Raw genomic sequence first — 25,364 nt, forward strand, 5'->3', positions numbered from 1 at the left:
ATTGGGGGGGTCGGCGCAGATCGTCTCACCGTACCCCCCCCTTTTCTTTCTTCCAGGCAGCGCCGAGCCCGCCGCGCCGGGGCTGGTTCCCTGCACCGCGCCATGGGACGCTTGGACGCCTTATTTTTGAAAACCATCTGATTTTTTGGGGGGAGGAGGAGAAGGAGGAGGGGGGGGTGGGGGGTGGGCGGGTGGGGGGGGGGGGGAAAGGCGGTGGCGGGCACCGACAGCGATCCGGGGAGATTCCTTGAAGCCGGCGAGTGGATGATGGATGGCCGAGATTTTGGGCCCCCCCGCTCGGTGCACGGGCCCCCTCCGCTGCTCTCCGGGCTGGCCATGGAGAGTCACCGCTTGGGAGCCACCGGCCGCCTGGCCCCCGCCGCCGGGCCCATGGCCGCCGGGCTCCCCGCCGCCCTCCAGCCCGGCAAGTTCCTCGCATCGGGCATCAGCCTCCACTCCCACCCGGGTAAGGCTCTGCGGACCCCCCCATCCCAAACCGGCGACCCCCCCCCTTCCTTCCCTTCCGCGGACCCCCGGGGCCGGCAGCCAGCGGGGCTTTATGTGCAAAAGAAAAAAAAAAAATATATATATATATGTACGCTTGGAGCTTTTTCGCGTGTTTTCCCCAAGGATTTTCTGCCTGTCGTGGCTTTGATTCGGGGTGGGGGGGGGAAGTAGCGAAAAAATAGGGGAATGTGGAAAAAAAATAGGGGATTGGAGAGAAAAAAAAATAGAGGAATGGAGGAAAAAAAAAAAAGAGGAATGGAGAGATTAAAAAAAAAAAAAAAGTGGAAGAAAAAAAGAATAGGGGAGTTGGGGGAAAAATCGCTTCTAGGCGATAAGAATTCTCTCCAGCGCATGGTTTTGTTGGCACCGAGGAAAATCTCCGCTGAGGCGGCTGCGGGCGTTTTGTGGAATAAATCCGGGGAATTAATGCGATTTTCGGGGTGTGGAGGGGAAGCGGCTGCTCCGCCGGGGGCTTTGAGCCAGGCAAAAAACCGCCATCCTCGGGCTGGGAAAAGGGGCAAAATGGGGCAGTTTTGGGTATTTCTCTCAGCAGCCCCAGCCCGGTCCTTGGCAACACTGCGGGTCTTGGTGGTGGTGGTTTTTTTCTTATTTTCTTTTTTTTTTTCTTTTTCTTGGTAATTATTATTTTTTAAACCTCCAAACAAAACTTCCATGCAGGGGCTGCTCCCTCCTTGTATTTTTTTCCTCCCTTCTCATCGTGCTCCATTCCGGGCAACGCCACGGCTGCTTCTCCATTAAAAAAAAAAAAAAGGCAGACATAGAAGTATATGTGGCTTATTTTTTTTTTTTCCACACTCAGGTTTTTATTTATTTGCTTAAGTTACTTTATTTTGGGGGCAGAGATTTTTATTTTTCCCCCCTTTCCGGGCTCCTTTTCTTGGCGCCTGGCGGGGTGGGATAACGCGGGGTCCGGACCCTCCTGCCCGCTGTTCTGCCGAGCTTGCCCTGGGAGAGCACCAAGGATTTCTGACCGTTTGATTTCCCTCGCTGGCTCTATTATTATTATTTTTTTTCCTTTTTTTTTTTTTTTTCCCTTTCTTTCCTCTGGGCGTGGAGAGGTGACTCGGAGTTTACTTTAGGCGTTGGGAGGGTGACAGGTTTTGCAATAATAAACCTGCTTTTCTCCCAGCCGCCCGGGATGAATGGCTTTGAAATTTGCAAACCTGATTGCCAACATCTGCAGAGAAGGAAGCAGCCCGAATCGAGGGAAAAAAAAAGATTTATTAGTTTTAGACTAGGTGGCAGTGCCAATTTCCCAGGTGCTAAGAGCAGAGGTGTAAACCGAACGGCTATGAAGCCAAGCACATGGGCAAGCACCTTTTTTCCTTCCCTTTTGTCTTTTTTTTTTTTCCCCTTTTTTGTCCTGGGTATTTTTTTCCCCTCCTCCACCTCCTGCTGAAGCAGAATACAATCTCTGCAAAAATTTGTCTGGACAATCTCAAGCCAAACCGAGTGTGGGTTGTTGTTTCTTTTTTGGTGTGGGGTTTTTTTTTTTTTTGGGGGGGGGAGGGGGTGTCATTTTTTTGTGTGTGTGTCTTCTTTTTCTTCTTTTTTTTTTTTTTTTTCCCCCATCCCCTTCCCAAAGTTTCCTTTTCTGGTGCTTCCCTGAAATCCAGGCAGCCCTGGAGGGAGGCGCCGAGCTCCGGACAAACAGACAAAGCTTCGCTCCCGTCCCGCTGCACCGCGACCTCTCGGGCTGGGACCGAGCCTTGGGTTGGGGCCTCTCACAGAAGGAATGTGTTTTGCGATCCCTCCAGTATTTTTTTTTTTTTTTTTAAATGTATCCCTGTTTTTATTTTTATTCACCTTTCTGCGAAGTCCCGTTCCCCCTGCGCCTCCGCGCTGCCCGGCTCCCTCGGCGGGATGATCTCTCGCAAAGCTCGCTCGGTGAGGTTGCCTTTGGCGTGGCAATTCACGACCAGGCTAAACTACATTAAAAAGATACGTACAATTAACAATCGAAACTTCCATTACACCACGGCAGTGGGATAGGCAGGGATTTTTTTTTTTTTTTTTTTTTTTTTTATGGCTTTAACAATATCGTTTGAAATGATGATTGCTTCCTGCTACGAGGGAGCCCTTTGTAGCTTTGCGTTTGCAGTGTTGATGTAGGTGTGGGGGTTTTTCTTTGGTTGTGTTTTGTTTTGTTTTTTAGTTTGTTTTGTTTTTAGGAGGGGTGGGAAGCAAAGGCTTGTGCAAGGGGTTAAGAAAAGTGGGCAGGAGGCGAAGCCTTTAAATAGAGCCAGTTCAAACCGATCTTTAAATACCGCCAGGCTGAAGAAAGAGACTGTTGAATCCATCCCAGTGTCCTCCTAAAATAAATACGCCCCTGTAAAAATAGCGCGGTTGGCCATATTTGAGAATCCAGTTATCGCCAGCACCGACTTCTTATTTTTCGCCGTACCCTCTGCTCGTTACGGCTGTCCGGGCTCTGCCCCAGCGCCAAAATACGGGCGCCTGGGCTGCGTCCAGTGACCCCCGGACCCTCGGCTGTTCCCTGGGGGGTTTCTGTTCCGTGGTGGCGTTTTGGCTGTTTCGGCCGCTGCCGCGCAGGGGTGGGGACGGGGACAGAAGCCCCTTTGTTGGAAGCGCAGGGAGGGAGGAGTGAGCTGGGGCTGCCGTGCCCTGTCCCCCCCTTGGGCATCACCGTGTCCCTGTCCCCGGGCGGGGAGCAGGGGGTGCTCCCCATGGGTCCCGCCGGGGGAGGACGGTGACTGTTCGCAATGGAATTTCATCCCTGGCAGCGACCGAGCTTGCCGGGAAGACCTTGCATAAAAACAGGCTCAGTCGATGGAGTCGGCCGAGCCCGTCGAAGCGGTAGCTTGCTCCGCTCTGCAGCCCCTGTCTCAAAACATGGGGAGTTTATTGCTTTTGCTCCTTCCCTACCCCACCGTCTTCGGGTCCAAGCGAGTGTCCCGGTCTCGGCTCCGTTCCGCGGCGGGCGCGTTGTTTTTGGCGGCTTCTGTGTTTTGGGGGAGGTGGAAAACGCTCCGTCGGACTCAATTGCTAAGGGCTGCTGGGGGACCGTGTCCCTGGCAGGCAGCGAGGCTGTCTGCGAGCAAAAAATAAGCTTAAAACAATAATAATAATAAAAATCTGCTTTTTGCCATATACTGAGGTATCCTTTCTTGGGTGGGACGTGTATGGGGGGGCTCCTGGAAACAGATCTGTGTTTGTACAAAAGGGTGCTCATCCTCTTCCATTAAAATACGCTTCAGAAACACTTTCCAGTGCCTGGGAAAAGGGACATATCTGTATGAGCAGAGCTGACTTTGTCTTAAATCCAGCTCAAGAGTGGTGACTGAAAGGAAAGCAGTCAGAGGCGGAGGGGAGAGGTTTTGGATCGCTTGCTTTCATACTTCCACATTAGCATGTGCATTCAAATGCAGGGATTTAAGGTGGATTGGAAACCATCCCTGCTTCCAGCCCTGCTGTGCCCAGGGAGAAGTTTTTCCAGGCAGCTGGGCCAGGTAGGAGCGTAGGGGGAAAAAAAAAAAAAGGAAAGGAAAAAAAAAATGCTTCCCCCCAGGATAGCTTTGCTGTGCCAGCAAAATCCCACTGTAGCCATCCTTATAATGGCAAAATTGTGCTTCTGCTGAGCTGGCAGATTTTGCGGAGGAGGCCTTGCCGTCCGCGGTGCCAGCAGAAGCACAATTTGCTCATCTAAACTGCATCCACGCTGGAATTGCTGATAGGAGACGCCGAGACAGCACCGATGCGGTGCCGGACCGAGCTGTGCCCATCTCTTCCCCATAGCTGGGGAGGAGAGGGAGCGGGTTCCCGGCCCAGCAACGGGAGTTTGGCTGTGGCTCGATGTGGCTCTTTTTGGTCACGTTTTGATGCTGCAAGGAAAATACCATCGGTGTTTAATGGCCCTTGAAATCGCGGTTTCCCCCTCCCTGCCCGCCCAGGGGGTGGCGCGAGGGGCTGAGCGCGGGGGGCTCCGTGGGGCAGGGGCTTGGCGGGGAGCACCAGGAGGAATGTGGACCGGCCGGAGACCCGCCTGGGGAGATGTTTCTCCTCCCTTTGGGGCCCTGGTGAAATTAGATGCTTTTAAATACGTGTTTTCAGGCAGAGCAGTGAGTGTGCTCGCCCCGGCAGGGCTCGGGGAGGTGATGCTCGCAGGGATGTTGTGCTCGGACCCGTCGCGCTCTCCCGCGGCGACATCCCCGGGGTGGAGGAAGCGCTCGGCCATTAAGTGATGCCCCCGCGGCCAACTCGTGGGCTGCGAGCAAGGCAGGGGAGCGGTCTCTTCTGTTCTGCACGGGGGATGAAATGAGGCAAAAAAAGGGGCTTCTGTGTTTCTGAGAGTCTCCCACCATGCGCTCCTGAGGTGCTGGGGATGCGTTTCCCTGATGTCCTGGTGCTTTCCCTGAGACCCTGGTGGTTGGTTGGGTTGTGGGGTGGCATCTCCATCCTTCAGGAGGGGTGGGAAGGACTGTCCAACCTGTCCTTTGCCCCTGTTGAAGTTCCCATTCCAAGTGGCTGGTGGTGGGGACGCTGGCCTTGGACCATGGGTGAGAGCCCAAGGGCCAACATGGTGATATAAACTTGCCCGGAGGAGGTGTAAGGGTTTCAAATACCTTCCCCAGCTGAACAGGCGTGAGCCTGGCTCTGCCTCTGACACACAGTGCTGGTAAAAACGTGCTTTTTAAGCCTGTTTTTCAGCAGCCTTTCTTGCACTCTGTGCAAACCGTACCCCCCACCCAGCACCAAGCCTCCTCGGTGGGGTTGCACAATGACCTGTCCCAACCCCGACTGATGCTGTGCCAGTGAAAATTTGATCTGGAGGATGTGCCGGTGCTAGAAATCCTAGCTGGGGCTGCCATGGGACACCGGGCAGGTCCCTGGTGCTGGGGACAGGCTCCTGCTCTTTCCCAGCACAGCAGCTGTTGGAGAAATGGAAATCGCTGGGAATTAATCTCGCTGCCGACGTGGTTGGTAGAGCACGGCTTTCGTAAGGGAAATTTTAGATCTCCTTCCTAGGATAACCCAGGGTAAAGCTGAAATTAGTTTATAATTATATAGTAAATACCCCCCTCCCCCGTCTTGTCATTTCACCATCTCGTGATGAATATGGAAATGAACATTGTTAAGGGGAATTAACATCGTTCCGGCAGCCTTCCAGGGGAGCGCCCTGCGGCTCGGCCGAGGCTGCGACCGGCGGGAGGGTGTCGGATCATCTCCTTTGGCTGGGGCGAGCGCCCGACGAGTCGAAACAAGGCTCCGTGTGTTTTCAGCTTGTACTGAACTGGTTCAGTTAAAGCTTGGGGCGGGAGGTGGTGCGGGGAATTGGGGCCAGCCTGGCATGTGCTGACACGAAAGCTGCCGCGCCGGGACCGGGAGATGTTGGTCTGGGTTAGGTAACACGATCCGCCGTCGCCTGCTCGAGGTGCCGAGGACAAGGACGTGCTTTGTTCTGCCTCGCTGCTGGAACGGAGAGCACGGTGGGCCCTGAACCGACCCGAAAATGCAGCCGGCGTTGGGGGAAAAGGGGAGCAGAGGGCGACCCCGAGCTCCCTGCCTGCAGGGCCGCAGAGGGAGCATCGCTGCATCCGGCTCCTGAAGCCCCTCGCTGGCTTTCCCAGCTGGGGATGCTCTTTAAAAAGCAAAATCTGGGAGGGGAGTGCCCCTGCGGGGTGCTGCCTCCCCCTGGCCGTGAGGATTTGGGGGTTCCCTCCTCCCCGTGTTTCCTCCCAGCCCCACGTTTCTGTCTGGCTCCTCTCCGGGATGGCACAGCTGGATGTTCGCAGGCTGCGTGACGCACCCAGCGCTCGGGGCAAAACGCCGTCTCTCCCTGCTATTTATTTGCTTTGCTTATCGGTCGCTTCTCTCCGGCTCTTTTAACTGCAAGGGGACGGCAAACACACAAACCCTTTATACCCGTCCCAGTTGGCTCTGGGGAGGACGGGGCGGCCGGAACCGTTTGGTGGCACCACAGCGGTGGTGGTTGGGCTCTGTCCCCACGCCGCCAGGGTCAGCTGCCGGTGCACAATATGCTCCGGTTTTCCTCTCCAGCTGTTGCCGCCGACGGTTATGGGAAGCGAAAGGGAGTTGAGAGTTTGGTTATCTCTAAATCAGGAAGGAGATGGGCAGAAAGGAGGGGGCAAGGGAGGGCTCGGTATATCCGAGTCTGTTTTTTGTTTAAATCCAGCAAGACTTGAAGTCGTGGCACGAGGATTGAAAGTGACCTTGGGTATAAATTTTATCGCCAGCGCAGCAGTGGCCAAAGAGCCATTTTGAGGGAGCTGGATGCAGGCAGGGAAGCTGAACATGGTGGGCTCAGAGCGACATGGTGTGTTTGGGAGAAAACATGCTTTTTTAGGGGAATAACGGAGATTTTAAGGCACTCGGCACAGTCTCGGTGCGTCTGTATCCCCGGCAACTTCTGCAAAGGTTGCTCGTTTCTGCCACCATCCATCTTACTGTGCGGCGTTACCGCGAGCAATGATCCCTTTTTATGTTTGGTGGTTAGATATATCGCCCCTGCTTCCCTTTCTGCCCCCGATCCCTTCTCAGCAGAATCCCCTGTGGCTTGAATACGCTTTTAATACATTTGGTTTAATTGCTTTTAATTTAAAAAAGATAAAAATAATAATTGAAGTGGCCAGCGCGCTCGGGAGGAAGGGGTTGGAAGGGATTCAGCTCTTGGCTGCTCGCAGGCAGCGCGGGTTGCGGCGCGTGAATGAAACAGCCCCCGCGCTGCCGCCGTGCGGGGTGCGTAATTCTGGTGCTTTGTGTCCGATCTGCTGGGTGGGGGGGCATCCCACCTGCCGTGTCATAGAATCACAGAGTCCTTTTGCTTGGAAGAGAGCCCTAAGATCATCGAGTCCAACCGTAACCTAAATCTAGCACGAAGCTATGTCACACGCAAGCCCAGCGGTTAATAAAGATCTGGGCAGGCGAGGAAAGGGGGTGCCGGTGGAATCCCAGGCCATCTTTTCCCCCCCGGCGTGTGCAGCGTGCCGGGGTTTCCCTGTGCAATCCCCGCGTTGCAGCGGGACTTTCTCCCTAATGAGATTAGCGACACAAAGCAGCGATTCTTCTGCTGCTTTTAATGGATGTTGGGGGTTTGTGTGGGATCGGAAATTCCTACTTTCATCAGATGAGCCCTCTCTGTGACTATTTTGTGGACGCATCTTCTTTTCCTCAGCTGCAGGGCTGGCTATTCATATTGGCACAAGCATTTTAAGCTTTTTCCCCACTGCCCACCTCTGCCTTCCCAGCCCCAGCCGCGGTGAATTTTATTTTCTTTCCTGCTTCAAATCTCACCATCAACCCAAACCGCTTCCGTCTTGTGGAGGACCCGAGAGCTCCATGGCCGTCCCTGGCCAGGCCGAACACACTGGGAGAAAGGAGAAATGCAAAAGTCACTCTCGGATCATTCTTACAGGTGCTTGTTGGTCTCCCTAGCTGAGATGTACAGATCCATATGTGTGTGTACATATACATGTAGAGGGCATCCATCTAGCGCTTCACCCGGCGGAGCGCTGGCTGTCCCTGCCTTGTGACATCGGGGCCAGATTGGCAATTTGTCAGGAGCTCAAGGGCTGCGCTTCAATTTGAATATGGATTTGCATAATTCGTCAGGAATTAAACCGCACTGCTGTAATATTTGCCTCTGTGTTTATCCCTGTTATCGGTGGTGGGGAGGTGTGTTGTGGTGGCTGTTTGCCAGCCGCAGAGACCCCTTCGCTTCACGGTTTGGTGCTTTTTCGGTGCAGAAAAGGTGGCGTGGGCTGATGTTCAGGAGGATGCAGGGAGGGCAGGAGGAGGAAGGAAAAAGGGCTGAATGTAGGGTCAAGGGAGAGAGGCTGAGCTTTTGAGCCTGGTTTCCTAAGCAAAAGAGGCTTCTAGGATTGCGATCTGTCTGTGCATCTCGTTCTTCTACCCCCAGATGTCTGCAGCCCGTTGCTGAGTTTCTCCCGGGGTGGTTTTGGTCCCTGCAGATGCTGTTGAGGTCAGTGCTGGGGGCCGGGAGGGGGACGCGTTGGCACACAGAGCAGGTCAGGCGGGCACCTCTGGTGTCACCCCACGATTGTCCTGTCCTGGCCGAGCAGGAGACGTGAAGCCGGAGCCATTGGGACTCGGCTGGGTCATCAGTGATGATGCCCTCGCTCCAGCCCTGGGGTGTTTCTTGGAGCCCTCACGCTGCCCAGACCCCCGTGTTGTATGTTGGTTGCTGCTTGCTGAGCATCCCCGCATTGGCATTGTGGTGTTTAGCTCTGATCAGGATGCTGTACCTCTCTGTGCCTCAGTTTCCCCTTGCGGTGCCACCTCTGCAAGGTGTCCCGAGAGGCGCTGAGCGACGGCAGCTGCTTTGCAAACAAGAAGGTTTAAAATAAGGAGCGACGGAGCCTGCATGTCCCAGGGCTTTGAGTCATCCCGGCTCACGCCGACTGCGCCTGGCAGGGGCCTGGGAAGCAAAACAAACCCGCTTCCAGCTGCCGCCTCCCTGCCAGATGTTGGCGGTGGGGTGGTGGGTTGGATTTTGGTGGTGGCCCTCCCAGCAAAGCGGATTGAGCTGCTGTGGGGAGATGCTACCTCTCTGGTGGCCTTGATGAAACCTGTGGCTTGGGGCAGTCCCCAGCTTGGGGTCTTGGCAGTTGGGCCACCTGATTTCTGGAGGAAGGGGCGAGATGAGCAGCCCCGGTCTGGCAGAATGTGGGATGTTGAGGCTCCTTCCAGCACCCTTGGGCTTGGTCCCTTTGGGTGCCTTTCGGTGTCCCATAGCAGCAGGTTCCATCCCAGTGCTCTGCAGAGCATCCCTGTGGCTGCAGAGCTGTGGCACGGTCCCCACTGCAGAGGTGACGTGGTGGGGACCATCCTGGCTGTGCCTCCTCGCTGTGCTGGACAGGAGGGGACGAACCCAGGGCTGATCGCATGGTGGCCCACGCAGCCACGGCTGGTGATGGGAGATGCAGGTGACGTGGTGACATTCACCTTTCGGTGGGTGCCCCAGCTGCGTCCGTGAGGCTGGCTGCTGCCCATCACACAGCGGTGTTTTAATTTCTCAGTGGGAGGGCAGGGAGATAATGCTGCACAGTCCCATTTAACCTGCTGGTGACCTGGTCTTAAGTCATTGTGGCTGAAAATAGAGCGTGTTCCCTCCAGGGCACGGCTGATGGCGCTGGGAAAGCTGGGCTCTCTCTCTGAAGGCTGATTTAATTGCTGCTGGCAGGCACTTGGTGCAGGCGATGTGAGGACCCGCACCATCCCGCAATAACCTTCCCTCGTTGAGCACCTGTAGCTCTCCTGGCTTGGGCAGCGAAGGGTAACGAGCTCTTTCCTAATGAAGGTACGGGGCATGCGTGGGTGTTGCTGGGTTAATTGCAGGGGTAGGGCTTGGGGAGCGGGGGCTTGTGTGTTTGCATCGTGTCTTCTGCACTGAGTTTGGGTGATTTAAATTTATTTATTTTTTTTTAATGGGGTGGGTTAAATTTCTGTGCTCAGGAAGGAGGGGAATCACCTGCAAGGCAAGTGTGCACCCAGTGCCAGGAACAGAATCAGCTCTCAGACCCCTGTGCCAGCCACGGAGGGTCTTCACCGTCCCGAAAGACAGTCCAGAGCAAAGACATTTTATTAATGCTGTCTTAGAAAATCAGGAGACGAAGGCAAGACTATGATCTAGCAGCCAGATTCTGCGTTCCTGGGGATTCTGTTAATCAGTTGGAGAGTTAAAATTATTTTTTAATTTCCATACAGCATTTTAGTAAATGTGGAGTCGAAGAGCCCACCAAGTTGCTCCTTGCTATTTGAGGAAAGCTGTGCAGCTGCACAGTGAGAGCCTGGAGGTTTTGGTGGACCCCCCTGTTGGGGTGTCAGGTTTAATTACGCCAGTGGAAAGGAGAGACGTCTGCCCTGGTGGGGATTTCAGGCTGGGGACACAGAGGAAAAGCTTCAGCTGTAGCAGCCGACAGTGACCCAGAAGCAGTGACCCTGGTTTGGGTGTTTGTGTGTCAGGATTAATATGGGACCAGGTCGGTGCTTCCCAGACCGTGTGTTTCAGGCTGTGCATCGTGTCAGGGGTCCCTGTGGGATGGTTTCCATCCTGGCTGCTCCAGCAGGAGGAAAAGCCACTTTGCCAGAGGGATTCATGTCTCCACCCGGGCGGCTTCTCGCTGCCCCTCATGAAGACGCTGCCTGGAAGGTGGGTGACCTCGCAGGGGATCTTCGGGGCACCTCATCGGTGTCCTCCTCCTGCGGCCCCAAGCGCTGAAGGGCTGATGTACCTCGGGTTGCGTTCGCTTTGTTGCACGGTGCAAACTGAATCTGCAGCATGCCGGGAGCAGAACCGGGGCGCGAGCACTGATCCCTTGAGCGCTTGCAGCCGCTTCTTCCCATTTTCTCCTCCTCCGCCATCTCCAGGACGTTGGGACTGTTCCAGCTCCCGTGTGAGGAGGAGGTGAGCGGCAGGGCTCAGCCTGATGATATTTATTTCCACAAAGACAGGGAACCCCCCCCTCTTGCCCTGTGCACACACCCTGCCCTTCGGCGCGCCCGGCAGCACCGTGATTCATCGCGGCAATAAAATCACGGCACGGGATAATGGCTGCGGGAGGGCTCCTCGGAAAACCGGCGGGAGAGCGCGGTGTTCCTGTGCTGACGCAGCTGCAAGCAATAGTAAATATTGAGCAAGAGGCGCTTAAAAATAAAGCGGCCTGGACACAGAGTCCCACGTGGAATAAAATAAAATTAAAAGAAACAATAGAGAGCTGTGCTGAGCTGGGGGTGGAACTCGCCTTGGCTTTTAAGGTGGTGATTTTTGCAGCTGAAGGGAAGCGGCGCAGCGGCGTTCCAGCCGGCAAAGGCCGGGAGCGCGGACCCCCCGCTGGAGGATGCTGCTTCTGAGCTCGCCGGGGCCCTTAGAAGATTAAACAGGGAGTTAAATTGATCTGGCTGCTGCGGATCCGGGGGATGAGATTGAACGCTTTCAGGGGATGCAGAGAATCGAGGCTGTAAATTGAGGCTTTGAAGCATCTGCCAGCCCTGTGGCACGGGGTGTAAATATGTCAGGGTCGGGTTTTGGGGTGCAGGGTGGTGGGTTGTGGTGGCAGCAGTGGCGTGGGGCTGCGGGGACAGGGACCGGCCACCACCGCAGCCCCGGCACGTCTGATCCGGGGGCTTTGGTTTCATCCCAGCGTGTTCGGGGGCTCGAATCGCTGCCGTCTCGTGCGTGGCACAGAGTCAAGGCGGCTCCGGTGCCTCGGGTGTCACTAGAGCCGCCCTGGCAGACAGGGGAGGAGGCAGCAAAGATTTATGCTGTCAGCACTCCTGGCTCTCAGCTGTTTGCAGCCATAAATGTGTGGATGAGCAGTAGCTGCGGCTGTGCCTCGCCGGGCTGCGTGTCCCCGGGTCGTGGGGCAGAGATGGGGACGTGTCTGCTGGAAAGGGGGGGCCCTAAAAGAGTCTCCCCTTGGAAGCTGCTGCTATTGCAGGGAAGGCGCAGGGATGCAGCGATGTGGCGAGCGGGGCAGGCGGTGCTGGGCCGGCGGTGGGAGGGCTGGCAGCCGGCGGGTACTCGCTGTGCTTGGACTTCTCCCCGTTCTCCTCCCTCTCTGCCGGGGAAAGGGGACTCAGGAGGTTGTAAGCGTTTATCCAGCTGTTTGCGGCGTGGACTGGTGTCCCAGTTGGCTGCCTGCGAGGTGCTTGTGAGCCGGACTGGGGAAGAGGTGACTGTGCTCCCGGCCAAGGGTGGCTGCAGCTCCCGCTCCGTGCCAGACCCCGGCTGCAGCAGGGCTGCGAATCTCCCTTGGGTGCCCGGAGTTGAAAACATCCTGTGGAAATAAACCCAAAGCCTCGCTGCTGTGTTTCCCAGCCCTTCAGGGCCTGGATCGGAGGGAGCACAGGGCTTTTTGGCTCGGGGCCGTCTGTGGCCACAGCCTCTTGCACAGCCCCGCGTGGTGCCAGCCTGCTTCCTGGCACTGTGTCCGTGCATCACGGCTTGGGGAGGATGGGAGGAGATGCTGGCGGTTGGAAATATTTCACAAGTGGCAGAAACCCGTAACGGGCAGATGGGGCTGATGGGGGAGAGTTACTTCATGTTTCCCGGGGCGCTGGAGGCCACCGGCCTTCTGCTGATGGGGCTGTGGTGTCTTGGGCAAGGATGGCCCTGCCTGGGGCTCAGCTTTGGGATGGGGCCGCTTTCCTGGTGCTGGCACACATGTGTGGCATCAGGCGTGTAGCCTGTAGCCTGGATTGTCAGCTGAAGCCGTGTCCATGGGGGACATGCATTCAGCTCCAGCGTGTCCTGGTCCTGCCCAGCTCTTTTACTACCCAGGCTTGGCAACTTACTGTAGAATCACAGAACAGTTTGGGTTGAAGGGCCCTTCCCAGCTCCCCCAGTGCCCCCCCTGCCATGAGCAGGGACATCTGCACCAGCTCAGGTTGCTCAGAGCCCCGTCCAGCCTGGCCTGGGGTGTCTCCAAGGATGGGGCATCCACCACCTCTCTGGGCAACTTGTTCCAGTGTTTCATCACCCTCGCTGTAAAAAATTTCTTCTGCAGCTGGAGCTGAATTTCAGTTTGGGGACCAGCGGGTCAGAGATGGAAAGAGCCTGCAGGTTAAAAACTCGGGGTGACCAGCAGCCGCTGTGCTGTGGGCATGTCTGCCCACCTGCCTTGGTCACCTCAGCCTGGGGATGTTGTTTTTTTGGTGGCTCCCTCCTGCCACGGAGCTTTGGGCAAACCCCAAGCGGGCTGAGCACACGGGGCCTGTTTCCCTCCCGCTTCCCCCAGTGTGACCTCCGTCCTCCAGACGTTTGGTGTGCGGTTTGTGCGGTCGCCGGTATCTCATCTCCCCATCAGTCACATCCCCTTTCGGTGGTGAGTCACCCGGCCATACCTCTTCCCCCCTGTGCCGTTTTGGAGAGCTGAGCAAAGATGAAGAAAATGTTTTGAACTGGGCTGACACATCTGCACCCGCCAAGTTCCTCTCATAACTGCTCTTAGTGATTTATGTCTCAATCGTGCGAAGCAGGGATGTTTTACCAGCTCAGCGTGGGGCTGGGAAGGAGGGGACGGTGAGAGTCCCAGCTCCGTGCCCATCCACTGGAGCATCGCAGGGGGGAGCCGAACAGGGACCTGTGTTTTGGCTGCCGTCTGTCACCTTCCTGCAGGGTTAAGGTGGCTCAAGGGACAATCTCTGTGCCTCTTAAATCCTTTTACCCTCTGAGCTGGGCTGCTTTGGATCATGTGTGCCCACTGTGGGCACCTGCATGGGATTCATGGTAGTGATGCCTTTCCCGGGCGGCCAGAAGCCGTGCTGATGGGCACACACATTTGGCATGGCAGGGAAGGGGGCACAGGTTTTGGGCTGGCAGTGGTGCCAGGCACCTTCCTGCCTGTGCCGGGTGCCATTCCGCCCCGGGGCGAGCAGGCGGCTGGAGGAGCGTGGCTCAGCCTGCCCAGGCCTGTCGGCGTGTCCCTGGGCGAAAAGGATCTTGCGCTGGTTCAGCAAACACTCTGGCCCCGGGCAGATGGAGGTGGTTGTGGTTTCCCCCTTTCCCCTCCCTTTTCCCTGGCAGAAGCCCATGGTTGGGGTGAGCCGTGCGTTACTCACTGCGGTAGAGTTTCTCCCCTTGGCATCGCTTTCTGGCACGGAGATCCAAGGAGGGAGCGACTTGCTCGCGGCTGCCTCCTGCAAATGCAGCTACTTTAGCGCACGGAGGAGCAGCTTCACCTCCAGGTCCTGCCCGGGGGAGCGGGGCAGCAGGTTTCAGGCTGAGTGCGAGTCCTACACCAGCCCGTCGGTGTTGCTGCTGGAGGGCTGTATGGAGGAAAGGATGCTCTGGCAGCACCTCGAGGTTGGATTTGCATTGGGTTCGTCCCCAGGAAGGCTGTGGCTCGGATCCTGCTCCCCACCTCAGCTCTGGCTCTTGGCAGGGAACGGGCTGGGTAAATACAGCCTGGGCGGCTTCTCCCTCTGGGCATTTAGGAAAGGAAAACAGTGTCGCGGGTAAACCAGAGGCTGGGCTTTGGGTGGCTCTCTGCTTTTGCTGCTGGTCAGCTGGGCGATGCAGGCAAATCTTTGCACCTGCCCGTGCCTCAATTTCCCCACCTGCAGAGCTTTGGGATGTGCTTTGAGCTGCTGTGCTGGGATTACACCTCTCCCAGGAGCAGCGGTGCTGCTGGGGCTTGCGGGAGACGCTGGGAAGAGCCGCCTGGTGCAGGGTGGCTTTGGAGCTTGGCTGGTGGCATCAGCTCAGTTCTGCTGCTGCTTCCCACCTGGGGTGGTGACACTGCCTTGCAGGGTCCCCGACCTGTCCACCTGAACCCGTCTGCAGCTCGGACCGCGGATGAAGCCACTTGTTACTGCTTTGCTCCCTGCTTCAGCACAGCGGCTAGAAAACCTGTGACAGCTGGAGGGGATTTCATCTGCCTTTTGGTCACTGTCACCCAACAGTTCCTTGTCCCCTCGTTCTTTCAGCCAATCTTCCCACTGGCAGTGGGACAGGATAATGCTGATTGCGGAGGAAGCCTCAGAGCATTTGGGGCTGGGGCTGACTCTGTCTTATTCCTGGGTGGGATAAGATGCCACAGGCTGGGTGCTGCCCCAGTAGGACCAGGGATGTAACTGGTACCAAAATGCCTCTTTGGGTACCAACGGAAGGTCCCTGCGCTGGTTGACAGGGCTGGATTGCATCCCCTTCCTGGAGCTCTGCAGGTGGGAACGTGCCATGGGCGGTGTCTGCAGCGCGGGATGAGTCTCACCACGATCTCTGTGTCGGTGCTCTCGCCTGCCAGCGCGGCTGCAGCCGGGATAGAGGTCTGGCTGGGAAAAGGGACCGGGACCGCCGGGGTTGGTGTGGCACAGGGTGCTCCCGGGGGTTTGCCGTGCTGCAGCCATGTGCTCTGCCAGATGGGACCCGTGTTTCCTCGGAAACGTGTCGCTGCTGCTCCAGGCGCTGGCTCCTCGCCAGCCCAGCCGTGTGCCGGAGCGGCGGAGGTGGCACGGCCGAGGAAAACACGCAGAGGAAAAGATGGTGTGGAGCGGAGCTGCTCACAGCTGACCCGGCGTCCACGCCCCTGCGTGCCACCCGGTGCTCTCCAGCCCTGGAATAAGAAAATGTGTTTGGAAATGCCTCGACGTCAAGGTTTTGGGGTTACCAAGGAGAAATGTGAATGTGTGCGCACACACGGTGCTTTCACAGCACCCTGCGCAAGATTAAGTGGCAAGTTTTAGCTGCTGGGAATGGGCTTGAAGTTCATGGGCAGAGCAGCCCCCCCGGTCCCACCGCTGGAGGGTTGGGGGGTGCGGGTGATGCTGCTGGGAGCTGCCGGGCGATGGATCTGGGCCAGGAACTGCGTGGAACACCGCGTCGGTGAGGAACATGTGCCGGGATGCAAACATGTATGCGAAAGAGATCCCGGCTGTCTAAATAATGTGAAATATTGACTAGCTCTCACAGATGGTGCTCCACGTGCAGCTTTGGGGACTGAACTTCTCTCTCTCCTCTTGGGTTTTGGTGCGATGTTGTTTCGATCCAGTCGGATGCTGGACTCTTGGCAAACTTGTTGCCTGGTTGCTTTCAGTGGGATTGTTGAATTCTGGGGAAGCTGGTTCTTAATGGGGTCTGAGGGGCAGGAAGGAGGGTTGCGGAGGGCTTGACTGGCTCCTTCAGACTCTCCTGAGGGCTTTTAATAGTTTTTAAAATGATGGCACCAACTGGGAAGCTGGTTCTTGCAGAGCGTTAGGGTTTGCAGCATTGCTCGGGTGCCGTTTGGTGGCAGTGTTGCAGAGGAATTGCTGCCTGTAGCTAAGAGCTTGTGTTATTACCGCTGTTATGGCGATTGTATTCTCTGATGAAATGCTGCTGGTGATTATTTGCATGAGGACGTTGCTGGGGGGCCCGCTCTTGGAGGAGGCCCCAGTGTCCTGCACGTAATTCAGCCCGCTAGTAGCAGAGCCTTGGGGACACGCTGCTTTCATATCAGCTTGTGGATGGGCGGCAGGTTTTCTGCTGTTTTACCTTCCTCCGGGATAAGATGCTGGTTTGGGGTACACGAAGCTGTGTTTTGTATGAGCTGCTTTGTGTGAGGATGCTCTCGCACTTTCCCCAAAGCCCAAACCCGGTGCTGGGCAGCTGCAGCGGGGTTGAGTTGTGCTGGCAAAACCACGTTGGGAACAGGGTCTTATCGCTGCTTGGTAAGTGCCCTCACCCACAGGTCACTGTACTTGTGATAAAGCAGCTTATCGGGCGGGAGGCTGAGCCGTTTCGCCTGCAGATTTAAGGCTTTGCTCAGAAAGCAGCACGCTCCATTTGCAACCCACCAGCTGCAGAGTTGGAGCCCTGCAGCGGCACAGGGGGCTGACCCGGGGGTCAGTGCCCAAAACGGGGTCCCCAGGCCGTGCTCCCCGTCTCGGGCTGTCCCTGCCCACCGTGCGTTGTCACACGCGTCCTCGCAGCCGCTGATGCTGGCGCGCGAGGGACCGACAGCCACAACAGTCTGTGCTCCGGCGGGGCTCGTTCCAAGGCGATGTGCCGCTTGGGCTGAAACGTGTTTCTCTCTTCTGTTTCCCGTTTGCTGCAGGCTTCTCCCATCTGCCTAACGGGCTCTACCCGTCGTACATTCCCCTGAGCCACCTCGAGCCCCCCAGCGCCGGCAGTCCTCTCCTGGCCCAGCTGGGTCAGCACAGCCTCTTTGAGTCGCAGAAAGGTGAGTCCGGGTCCCCTCAGTCACCCCCCCTGGGTGCTCGCCCTGTCCTTTGGGCTTGCTCGGCTGCTGGATGCTGGGACGTTGAGGTGAAGAGCAGGAACCCCCTGGGGTTATCATCCCAAGATGTTTCCTGGCCTTAGCAGGAGGGTTTTGGATGGGGTTGTGCTGTAGGGAACCCAGCCAGGTCCCTCCTGGAAGCCCCCACGTGCTGCCACATTGCAAGGCTCTGTGCATCGGTGACAGGGCTGTCCCCATCCCACCTGGGCCACGGGAGGTACCTGCCTGGTCTCCTTTGCCCTGGTCCTTCCCGGCCATGTCTCGACATCCTTGAAACCGGTTCCCTCCTGGTTTGCCACGTCACTTCTGTCTCTGTGTGGGACTGAAGAGGTTGGAGGCCCGTGGTAATTTTGTTTGCTTTTGCTCTGCAGATGGGTTCTACCTGGCCGGCCACGCGGGCCAGTCCGCTTTGCACCCGCAGCCTCCCCTCTCGAGGACTGCGGGCAACCACACGTCGAGCACTTTGCTGCGGGAGAAGGACCTCGGGCAGCTGCACAAGAGCTCGAAAGAAAGCCTGAAAGACCCTGGTGGGAAGGAGAGGGCATGTCGGAGCGATCTTTCCCTGCCCTTCGCCAAGAAGGAGGGCAAGCCGAAGGAGGAGCCGCGGCCCCGCAGCGTCGTGGACCTCACGCAGGACACCAAACCCGACAGCGAACGGAAAGTGAGCGTGGTGGAGAAGGCGGTGAAGGTCGGCGAGCGTCTCTCCCCGTTCCTGGCCGAGCACATGCCAAATCGGGGTGTGGGCAACGGGGAACCCAAGTCCAAGAACCCACTGCAGAGCTCTTCGCTCAGCAACTGCAATGGTGGTGGGGACCCCATGCTGAAGGTCCTGGGTGCCGAGCAGGACCGCTGTGCCAAGGATCCCGCTCGGCACGACGAGAACATGAGGCCTTCTGCGCACGCCCACGCCGAGCGGCTGAAGCGTGGGGAGCCCCTCCTGCCCTCCATGGGCACTTTGCACGTCTCCTGCAGCTGCCCGTCCCCGCACCCCTCGCAGCCGGGGAAGATGACGCCGGCCACAACATTCCCTCCGCAGCCCGTCCATTCCAGCATGTACACCATCTTCCCGCCGGCCAAGGAGCTGGGGAGGGAGCACAAAGTCATTGCCCCCACCTTCGTGCCTTCGGTTGAAGCCTACGATGAGAGGAGCGGGCCCATCCAAATCGCCTCGCAGGCCCGTGACAACAAGGCGAAGGACAAGGACCTCGGCAAGGTGGGGGTGCTGCAGTCGCCCACGGAGCGATGCCTCGCGGACGCCTCCCGCACGCCCTTGTCCCAGGACTTTTCTTGCCACAGCGATGCCAAAAGGATGGAGGCTCTGAGGGAGAAGGGCTCGGTGATCAGGGCGAACTCCATGGCGCTGAAGAGACAGGTCACATCAGAACCCTTCCTCAACCGGCCGGGGCTGGGCTCCCCGGAGAGCAGGGAGTTCCTGGCCTCCAAGGACTTGCTGAAGCCGAGTCCGGAGGCAGAGCATCGCCCCTGCGAGCGGGACCGCTTCCAGCGATCCAGCTCCAAAGAAGCGGCGAAGGTCTATGGCACTTTGGACTCTTCCCGGCAGCACCTGGACCACGGTCAGCTAAAACCGCCTGAGCAGAAGTGGAAGCCCTTTGAGATGGGCAACTTTGCCACCACGCAGATGGCAGTGCTGGCCGCGCAGCACAACCACGTCACCCGGGCGGAGGAGGAAGCCAAGAAGGTCTACCTGGACCCCAGCGGCTTGCCACGCTCCTCGGTGGTGGGTTCACGGGGCGCTGCCGACGTCCTCCACCCCGCATCCCACGGCGAAGGCTCGGCCATGCAGAGCCTCATCAAGTACAGCGGCAGCTTTGCCAAGGAGACCTCGTCCCGGCAGAGCTGTGGCAAGAAGAGCCCCTTCGGTGGCTTGGGCAACATGAAGTTGGACTCTTCGCAGCTGGGTGCCTCCAAAGTGCAGCAGCTGCTGTCGCAGCAGCCGGCGAAGCAGCTGAAGAGGGACCCCGAGAGACCCGAGAGTGCCAAATCCTTTGGCCGTGAGAGCATCGGCTCCCAGGGCGAGGTGGAGGTGAGGCACTTGCCCGTCGGCATCGCCGTGGCCGTGGCCCGGCAGAAAGACAACAGCAGCAGCAGCAGCAGCAAACTGGGGCCCAGCTTGGCCGACCGGGATCGCTCGCTGTCCCTCAGCAGCATCAAAGGTGGGTTCCTCAGACCTGTCCTGGGACTTCCCGGTGGGATCTGTTCCCTGGGGAGAGCAGCTGCCCGGTGCAGGCGGTGTGACATGAGCTGAGTTGGGCATCTTCGGCTCTCTGTGCCTCCTGTGCCCAGCCAAGGGCATGTTGTAGAGCACAGCGGGGAGCAGGACTCCCCTTTCCTGCATCCCATCCCATCCCATCCCTTCTGTTCACCTCTGAGCACAACCCTTCTCCACCCGTTCAATCCCTGTTAGCAAAGGGAGCGACAGAGAAACCCCTTAATCCATCTTCGTGCTGGTATTTTAGTCTCATGGTTTTGATTTAAGCCGTGGTGCTGGCAGGAAGGGGACGGCTCGGGCGGGCGTTTTGGTGCTCTGGCCTGGCTTGGGTAGCACCATGACACTCGGGGGCTGCCCAGCGTGGCGAGAGCTCGGCTCTGGCATGCCGAGGAGCAATGCCATAGTGAGTGGCTGGTGAGCAATGGTTGGATTTCCATTTTTAACCTTCACTTTCCACATTTTTCTGCCTTCTCCTGCACCTCGGTGGTGAGAGGCAGTTTCTCCCGGCCGGCAGCCCGTCTCCGTGTTCCCATCGCCTCCCGTTGCCCTCCCCGCGGCCGGGCGGGAGCTGACCGAGGAACCTCGTGGGCAGCACAGGGAGCTGTTTGTTCAGCCGTTCAATCGTCTCAGACCCTCCCAGCTTGCGTTAAATGTAATTTACTGAGCTGAACTAAAAGGCTGCAAACAAGGCTTGAATTCTGGCAGGCCTCCGGGGTCGTTGCTAAGCGATGCAGTTGGCTTTCAGACAGAAGACAAGACGGCTTTTCTCCTCCTGTCCCCCCCCGAATGCTGCCCCCCTCCCTTTGTGTGCCAGGAGATATTCGTCTAATAACATTAGCTTGCTTGCGCTGAGTGGACAGTGCTTGAATGTTTAGACCTTTTAAGAAGGAGAAAGCAGGCTTTAGTTGGCTAATCTGTAGTATTTGGCAAGTAAAATGCAAGTATTTAGTGCCTGGCATTGGTTGTCAAGGAAACGGGCCTGAGCCTTTTCCTCCGTGCATAACTGATTGAATTTTTCTATGCGGTCCGTGCGTCATGTTCGTATATATAGACAAAATGATCATTCACTGTCCGGACAATCATTGGTCTGTACAGAAAAGGGACCGTCCTGCCGGCGGGGTGGGGGCGAGGCGGGAGTTAGACGACTCAGAAAGTGCGTGTGTTTGGATGGGGGATGAGGAAAAGATGATAAACATGTCTATAAATAATGGAGCACAAGTAATGTAGATGGGAGAGGGAGGAGTGGAGGTAAAATAACAAAATAGTATGTTTCTAATAAAAGGCTGGTGGGGAACGGGGGGTCAACTTGGTTTGTAGCAAGGAGGGGAGGGAGGCTGCGAGTTAACCAAGGGCTTGCTCCATATTGCTGCCACTGAAGAGGCAATTGGGCATGGATTGGGGAAAATAAATAGGAAAAGGGGCTCCAAGAGGGGAAAACCTGGGCTAGGGGGTGGGAAGGGATTTGTGTGCAAGTGGAGATGCTGGTGGAGAGGCAGGGAGGGATGCTGGGGCTCCAGAGGGATTCATGAGCCTTGGAGGCTGCACGGAACATCATTTATTGAGTCGAGGAGGGGCTGGTTGGAGACAGCCACTGCACACAGTGTCCTGGCAGCCTGCGAGGGAAATCTGGTGACCCTGGAAAGTCCCTCGGGAGGGAGAGGTGTGTGCCAGGTTTTAAAGCATCTTTGCTTTCTGCCTAAGCCCATGGAAGGGCCCTTGGGGAGAGAAGCCAGGAGAGATGTTGTCTCGTTCTTGGATTCCTTCTGACAGTAAAGGCTGAGGGAATTGGAGACTTGACAGCGAAAAAAAAACATGGGCTGTCCAGGTTTGTGGAAATACACAGTGGAACCCTCCTTGAAAAGACTGCCTGTCAGCAGAATAGACTTGATGTTCCGAGATGCTTTCCCCTCTGCCAAACCTTATCCAGACAGGAGAGCGAGGACCCTGGAAAGGGCTGTTAGGAGCTGGGGCGCAGCCGTGCGGGGCCGTGCTGAGCCCTGTGGGGTGCAGAGCATCGCCCGGGCAGGGGACGTGCTGACAGGGTGCACCGAGAGCCGGGGGGGCAGCAAGCACCTTCCTCCTGGCCCAGTTAGACTGGCTGGCTGCTTGCTGCAAGCAGGGCTGGGGTTCAGGAGCGGATCGTGTCGCCAAAGCATAACGTGCAAAGAGGCAACAGAGAATTATGGAAAAAAGGCATATGCGAGAAGGGAGCTAAGGGAAAAAAAAGCTAGGGAAAAGCAAGGCTAAAATCAGGCAGCTGGGGTGAAGACCTTGGATAAAAAGAGGGGAAGCATGGCTGCAATACCTGGTGCTGGCAGGGCCAGCGAAGTGCTGCTCTTTGCTCCCATGAAAGTGCTTCCCAACCTCTCGCAGACACGGCTGCTACTGTGCCAGGCTGCATTTGCAAGAGCTGTTCTGATTCTGGAAGAACCATTTCTTGAGCCAAACATCCAGCCCCCCTTTTTGGACTCTTGCCCGCATCTGCCATATGTGTCCCTGCCTCGCCAGACCCTTTCTTGCTGCATGGCTTGGGGAGGGGATGCGGATTCCTGCTCATGGGTTGAGTTACAAAGCGGAGCACGCTCGTTTTGTGGGGATCTGTAGTGTTGCTTCTGCCTGTTGCAGAAGGACAGGGCTGCAGAGCATACCCAGTGCTCCCAGACTGGTTTACGAGAGCAGAAGGTGCTTTAGAAGGTGCGGAGATAAAATCCCCCTCCTGCAAGATGTGCTAAGCAGGGCTGTGCGGTTTGATGCAGGGATTTAGATGGGCCCTGTCTCCTTCTGAGATGGGAAATCTGCCACTGTCCTTCAGCAAAAATGGTCCTGTTGGTCCTGCTGCTCCCAGGCTGGTGACTGTCCTGTCCTGGGAGACCGGTCTGACCTGACAAGTGGGTCCTTTGATGGCTTGGAGACCTCAAAGCACATGGACCTGGGTGCTACCAGGAGCTGCCTTAGTGAGAATATCTTTATCTTGTCCTGTCCTTTAGGGCTTGAACCTGATACAGTCTTGGGCACAGTGGCATTTGGATGTGCTGGCTCCCAGGGTATTGTCTCTCCGTGCCCAGAGGAGACAGGGCAGCTTTCCCCAGACTGTTTCTCCTGTTTGATCATGCTGGGTTGTCTCTTAGGGCATGGACGCTCAGAGGATGACTGTGGGGACGAGAGGAGCCGCCACCGGGACAGCCACCTCCTGGCCGGGCGCTTGGAGCGGGATCAGGAGAAGCTGCTCAGGTGAGGGTCAGGGGCAAATGGGGTCTCTTGCTGCAGTGCCACAGGCCATGCTTGGGGACAACCTGTCTGGAGGAGGGACAGGGTCACATCCAGCCCAGTGTAGCCACTGGCACCAGCCTTGCTGGTGCGGTGAGGAGTGCTGAGTTGGGTACCATGGGGTGACAGGCAGATCCTGAGTCCACAGCAGAGCAGTTCTGATGGACGGCTGCAAATCTGTGGCTGCTCCAAAAGGATGGAGAGATGGGATGTTTTATTCTGGATGTGATGTTAACCACCTCCATCACAGCAGATACGCTCGTTCTGCAGACTGGTCCATACCCCTGGGCTCCTCCAGCCACGCAGTAACACTTGGACCTTTTCTCTCTCTCTCTCTCGTCTCCCCCACAACCAGGGAGAGCAAGGAACTGGCAGATTTTGCCCGGATACACCCGTCTGGCTGCGCCACGAATGGTTTGAACTCCAACCTCATGGTGACGGGAGGCCCAGCCTTGGCGGGCTCCGGGCGCTGGTCTGCAGACCCGGCTTCGCACTTGGCAGCCCACCCCTGGCTGCCCAGGACGGGCAGCCCCTCCATGTGGCTGGCCGGCCATCCCTACGGTGAGTGCCCTGCGAGGGAGCGATGTGTCCGCGGGGTGTTGACAGCGATGCAATCCAGAGAGAGTGTTGCTAAGTGCCCAGTGAGGCTGCTGTCTGGTCAAAGGGGAAAGGGAAGGAGGTATTTTGGAGCAAAAGATGACTTCTCGCGTGGGTGGGAGCTGCCTGCATCCCCTGAGTTGTGACTGTGGTGTTTCTTCTTCCAGGACTTGGTCACCCTTCCCTGCACCAGGGCATGACCCCAGGCTTTCCCCCTGCCATGGGGGGAGCTCTCCCTTCCGCCTACCAGTTTGCCAGAGACCCCCAGTCAGGGCAGCTTGTCGTGATCCCCAGCGAGCACTTGCCACACTTCGGTAAGGATGTGAGCCCTGAGGACCACACAGTGACAGCTGGGGAGGACACAGGTTTTGGAGGGGGCCGGGTAGGACTCTAGGCTGGGTGTGAGCTGACCTATGGTAGGTTTGTTTTGGAGATGGAAATGTGTTATCAGCAGTGGCTCCTCATGCCCTGCAGAACCCTGTAGAGTTTGGGTCCTTGGTTCGAGAACGTAGTCGTGGGCTCAGCCAGGGATGGTCAAACCAAGAGTACCCAGAGAGCAAAGCGAGGCAGGTGGCCCCAGGACCCACAGGGTGGTGGGAGTGGGGCTGCTGAGGAGAAGACAGCACGCTTTCTCCGCTGCATTTCTGCATAACTTGATATTTGGTGTCCCCCACACCCTGGTACTGGAGTAGAGACACTTGCCCTGAGCTATCCTGAATCCTTTAGCCATCCCCATCCTCCTGCCTCCCTGACTGCATCTCTGCTCATTCTCCAGCGGAGCTGATGGACCGGGCACCCCCACTGTGGCCCGCCATGTACCCCCCGACCAGGAGCTCCCTCCAGCACGCTCACCAGCTCCAGCTCCTCTCCCATCAGCAGCTGCTGCGGCAGCACGAGCTCTACATCCTGCAGCAGCAAGCGGCACACGCCATGGAGCTGCAGAGGAGCGCCCAGCTTGTGGTACGTTTGCAAGAGATTCCTGTTTGGACGTGAGATGAGCCTGAAGTTGGAGTATCCGGGAGGGAAAAGCAGCTGTGCTGGTGTTGCAAGTGTGTGTCAAGGCTAGAGATGCATTGAGTGATTTGGAGCGAGTTCAGAGAAGGGAATGGAGCTGGTGAGGGGTTGGAGCACAAGTGTGATGGGAGCGGCTGAGGGACCTGGGCGGGTTCAGCCTGGAGAACAGGAGCTGAGGGGAGACCTTCTGATCTCTGACCTGCCTGAAAGGAGCTTGGAGCTGGGGGGGGTGTTGGTCTCTTCTCCCAAATAACAGGTGACAGGATGTGAGGAAACAGCCTCAAGATGCACCAGGGGAGGTTGAGGTTGGATATTTGGAACAATTTCTTCCCGGAAAAGGCTGTCGAGCATTGGAACAGGCTGCCCAGGGCGGTGGTGGAGTCACCATCCCTGGAGGGGTTGGACAGACGGAGATGAGGTTCTCAGGGACATGGGGCAGTGCCAGGGGTGGGGTAACGGTTGGACTTGATGATCTTGAGGGTCTTTTACAACCAAACTGATTCTGTGATTCTGTCATCCTGCACTGCTCCCTGGGATACAAGGCATTCAGTGCATCCTGCACAGTTGGGGTGTGTTTTGGAGGGGTTTGGTGAAGAGCTGGTGAGCAGTGCTGTCAGGAGAGCTGCCCAGCAGCAGCGGGACTTTGATTCCTTCCCTAGGGATGTCTCTGTTTAGTTGAGCGGTTTCAACCCTGCTCACCTCCAAACAAACCTCTTGAGCAGCTTAGAGGAGCAGCTGCAGTACTGGCACCAATCGCACCGAGTCCTGCAGCCAGCTACCATTCAGCAAATAATTTTGGAAATCGGGAGCTTTCATTTGGTTGTTTTACACCCATTTAATTTTTCTAGTGGTCATCTGGTTTTCGACCTTCATTTTACATGCGTGTTTGCTAGGCTGGAGGCTTAGAAATAGAACTGGTTTGCTTTAGCTGCAAATGAAAGCCGGGACACCCTTCACATGACTCCTGGAGCTGCGAATTTGTAAAGAAAGCTACTGCAGATCAATGTCATCCT

General features: G+C 57.0%; 1 protein-coding gene across 4 annotated transcripts in view; it reads left to right on the forward strand.

Annotated features, from left to right (window-relative positions):
• Positions 1 to 213: 213 nt before the first annotated feature.
• Positions 214 to 25,364, forward strand: part of TNRC18 (trinucleotide repeat containing 18) — a 55,925-nt gene continuing 30,774 nt past the window's right edge. For all 4 annotated transcript variants that reach the window (XM_065644904.1, XM_065644906.1, XM_065644903.1 and 1 more), the window contains exons 1-7: positions 214 to 466; positions 17,061 to 17,186; positions 17,615 to 19,417; positions 22,602 to 22,704; positions 23,096 to 23,301; positions 23,505 to 23,651; positions 24,113 to 24,297. In XM_065644904.1, the coding sequence (XP_065500976.1) occupies positions 265 to 466; positions 17,061 to 17,186; positions 17,615 to 19,417; positions 22,602 to 22,704; positions 23,096 to 23,301; positions 23,505 to 23,651; positions 24,113 to 24,297 (2,772 nt within the window). In that variant the 5' untranslated portion in view covers positions 214 to 264. The remainder of the gene's footprint in view (positions 467 to 17,060; positions 17,187 to 17,614; positions 19,418 to 22,601; positions 22,705 to 23,095; positions 23,302 to 23,504; positions 23,652 to 24,112; positions 24,298 to 25,364) is intronic.

Source organism: Caloenas nicobarica, chromosome 14 (assembly GCF_036013445.1).
Source record: "Caloenas nicobarica isolate bCalNic1 chromosome 14, bCalNic1.hap1, whole genome shotgun sequence".
In the NCBI taxonomy this organism is placed as follows: Eukaryota; Metazoa; Chordata; class Aves; order Columbiformes; family Columbidae; genus Caloenas; species Caloenas nicobarica.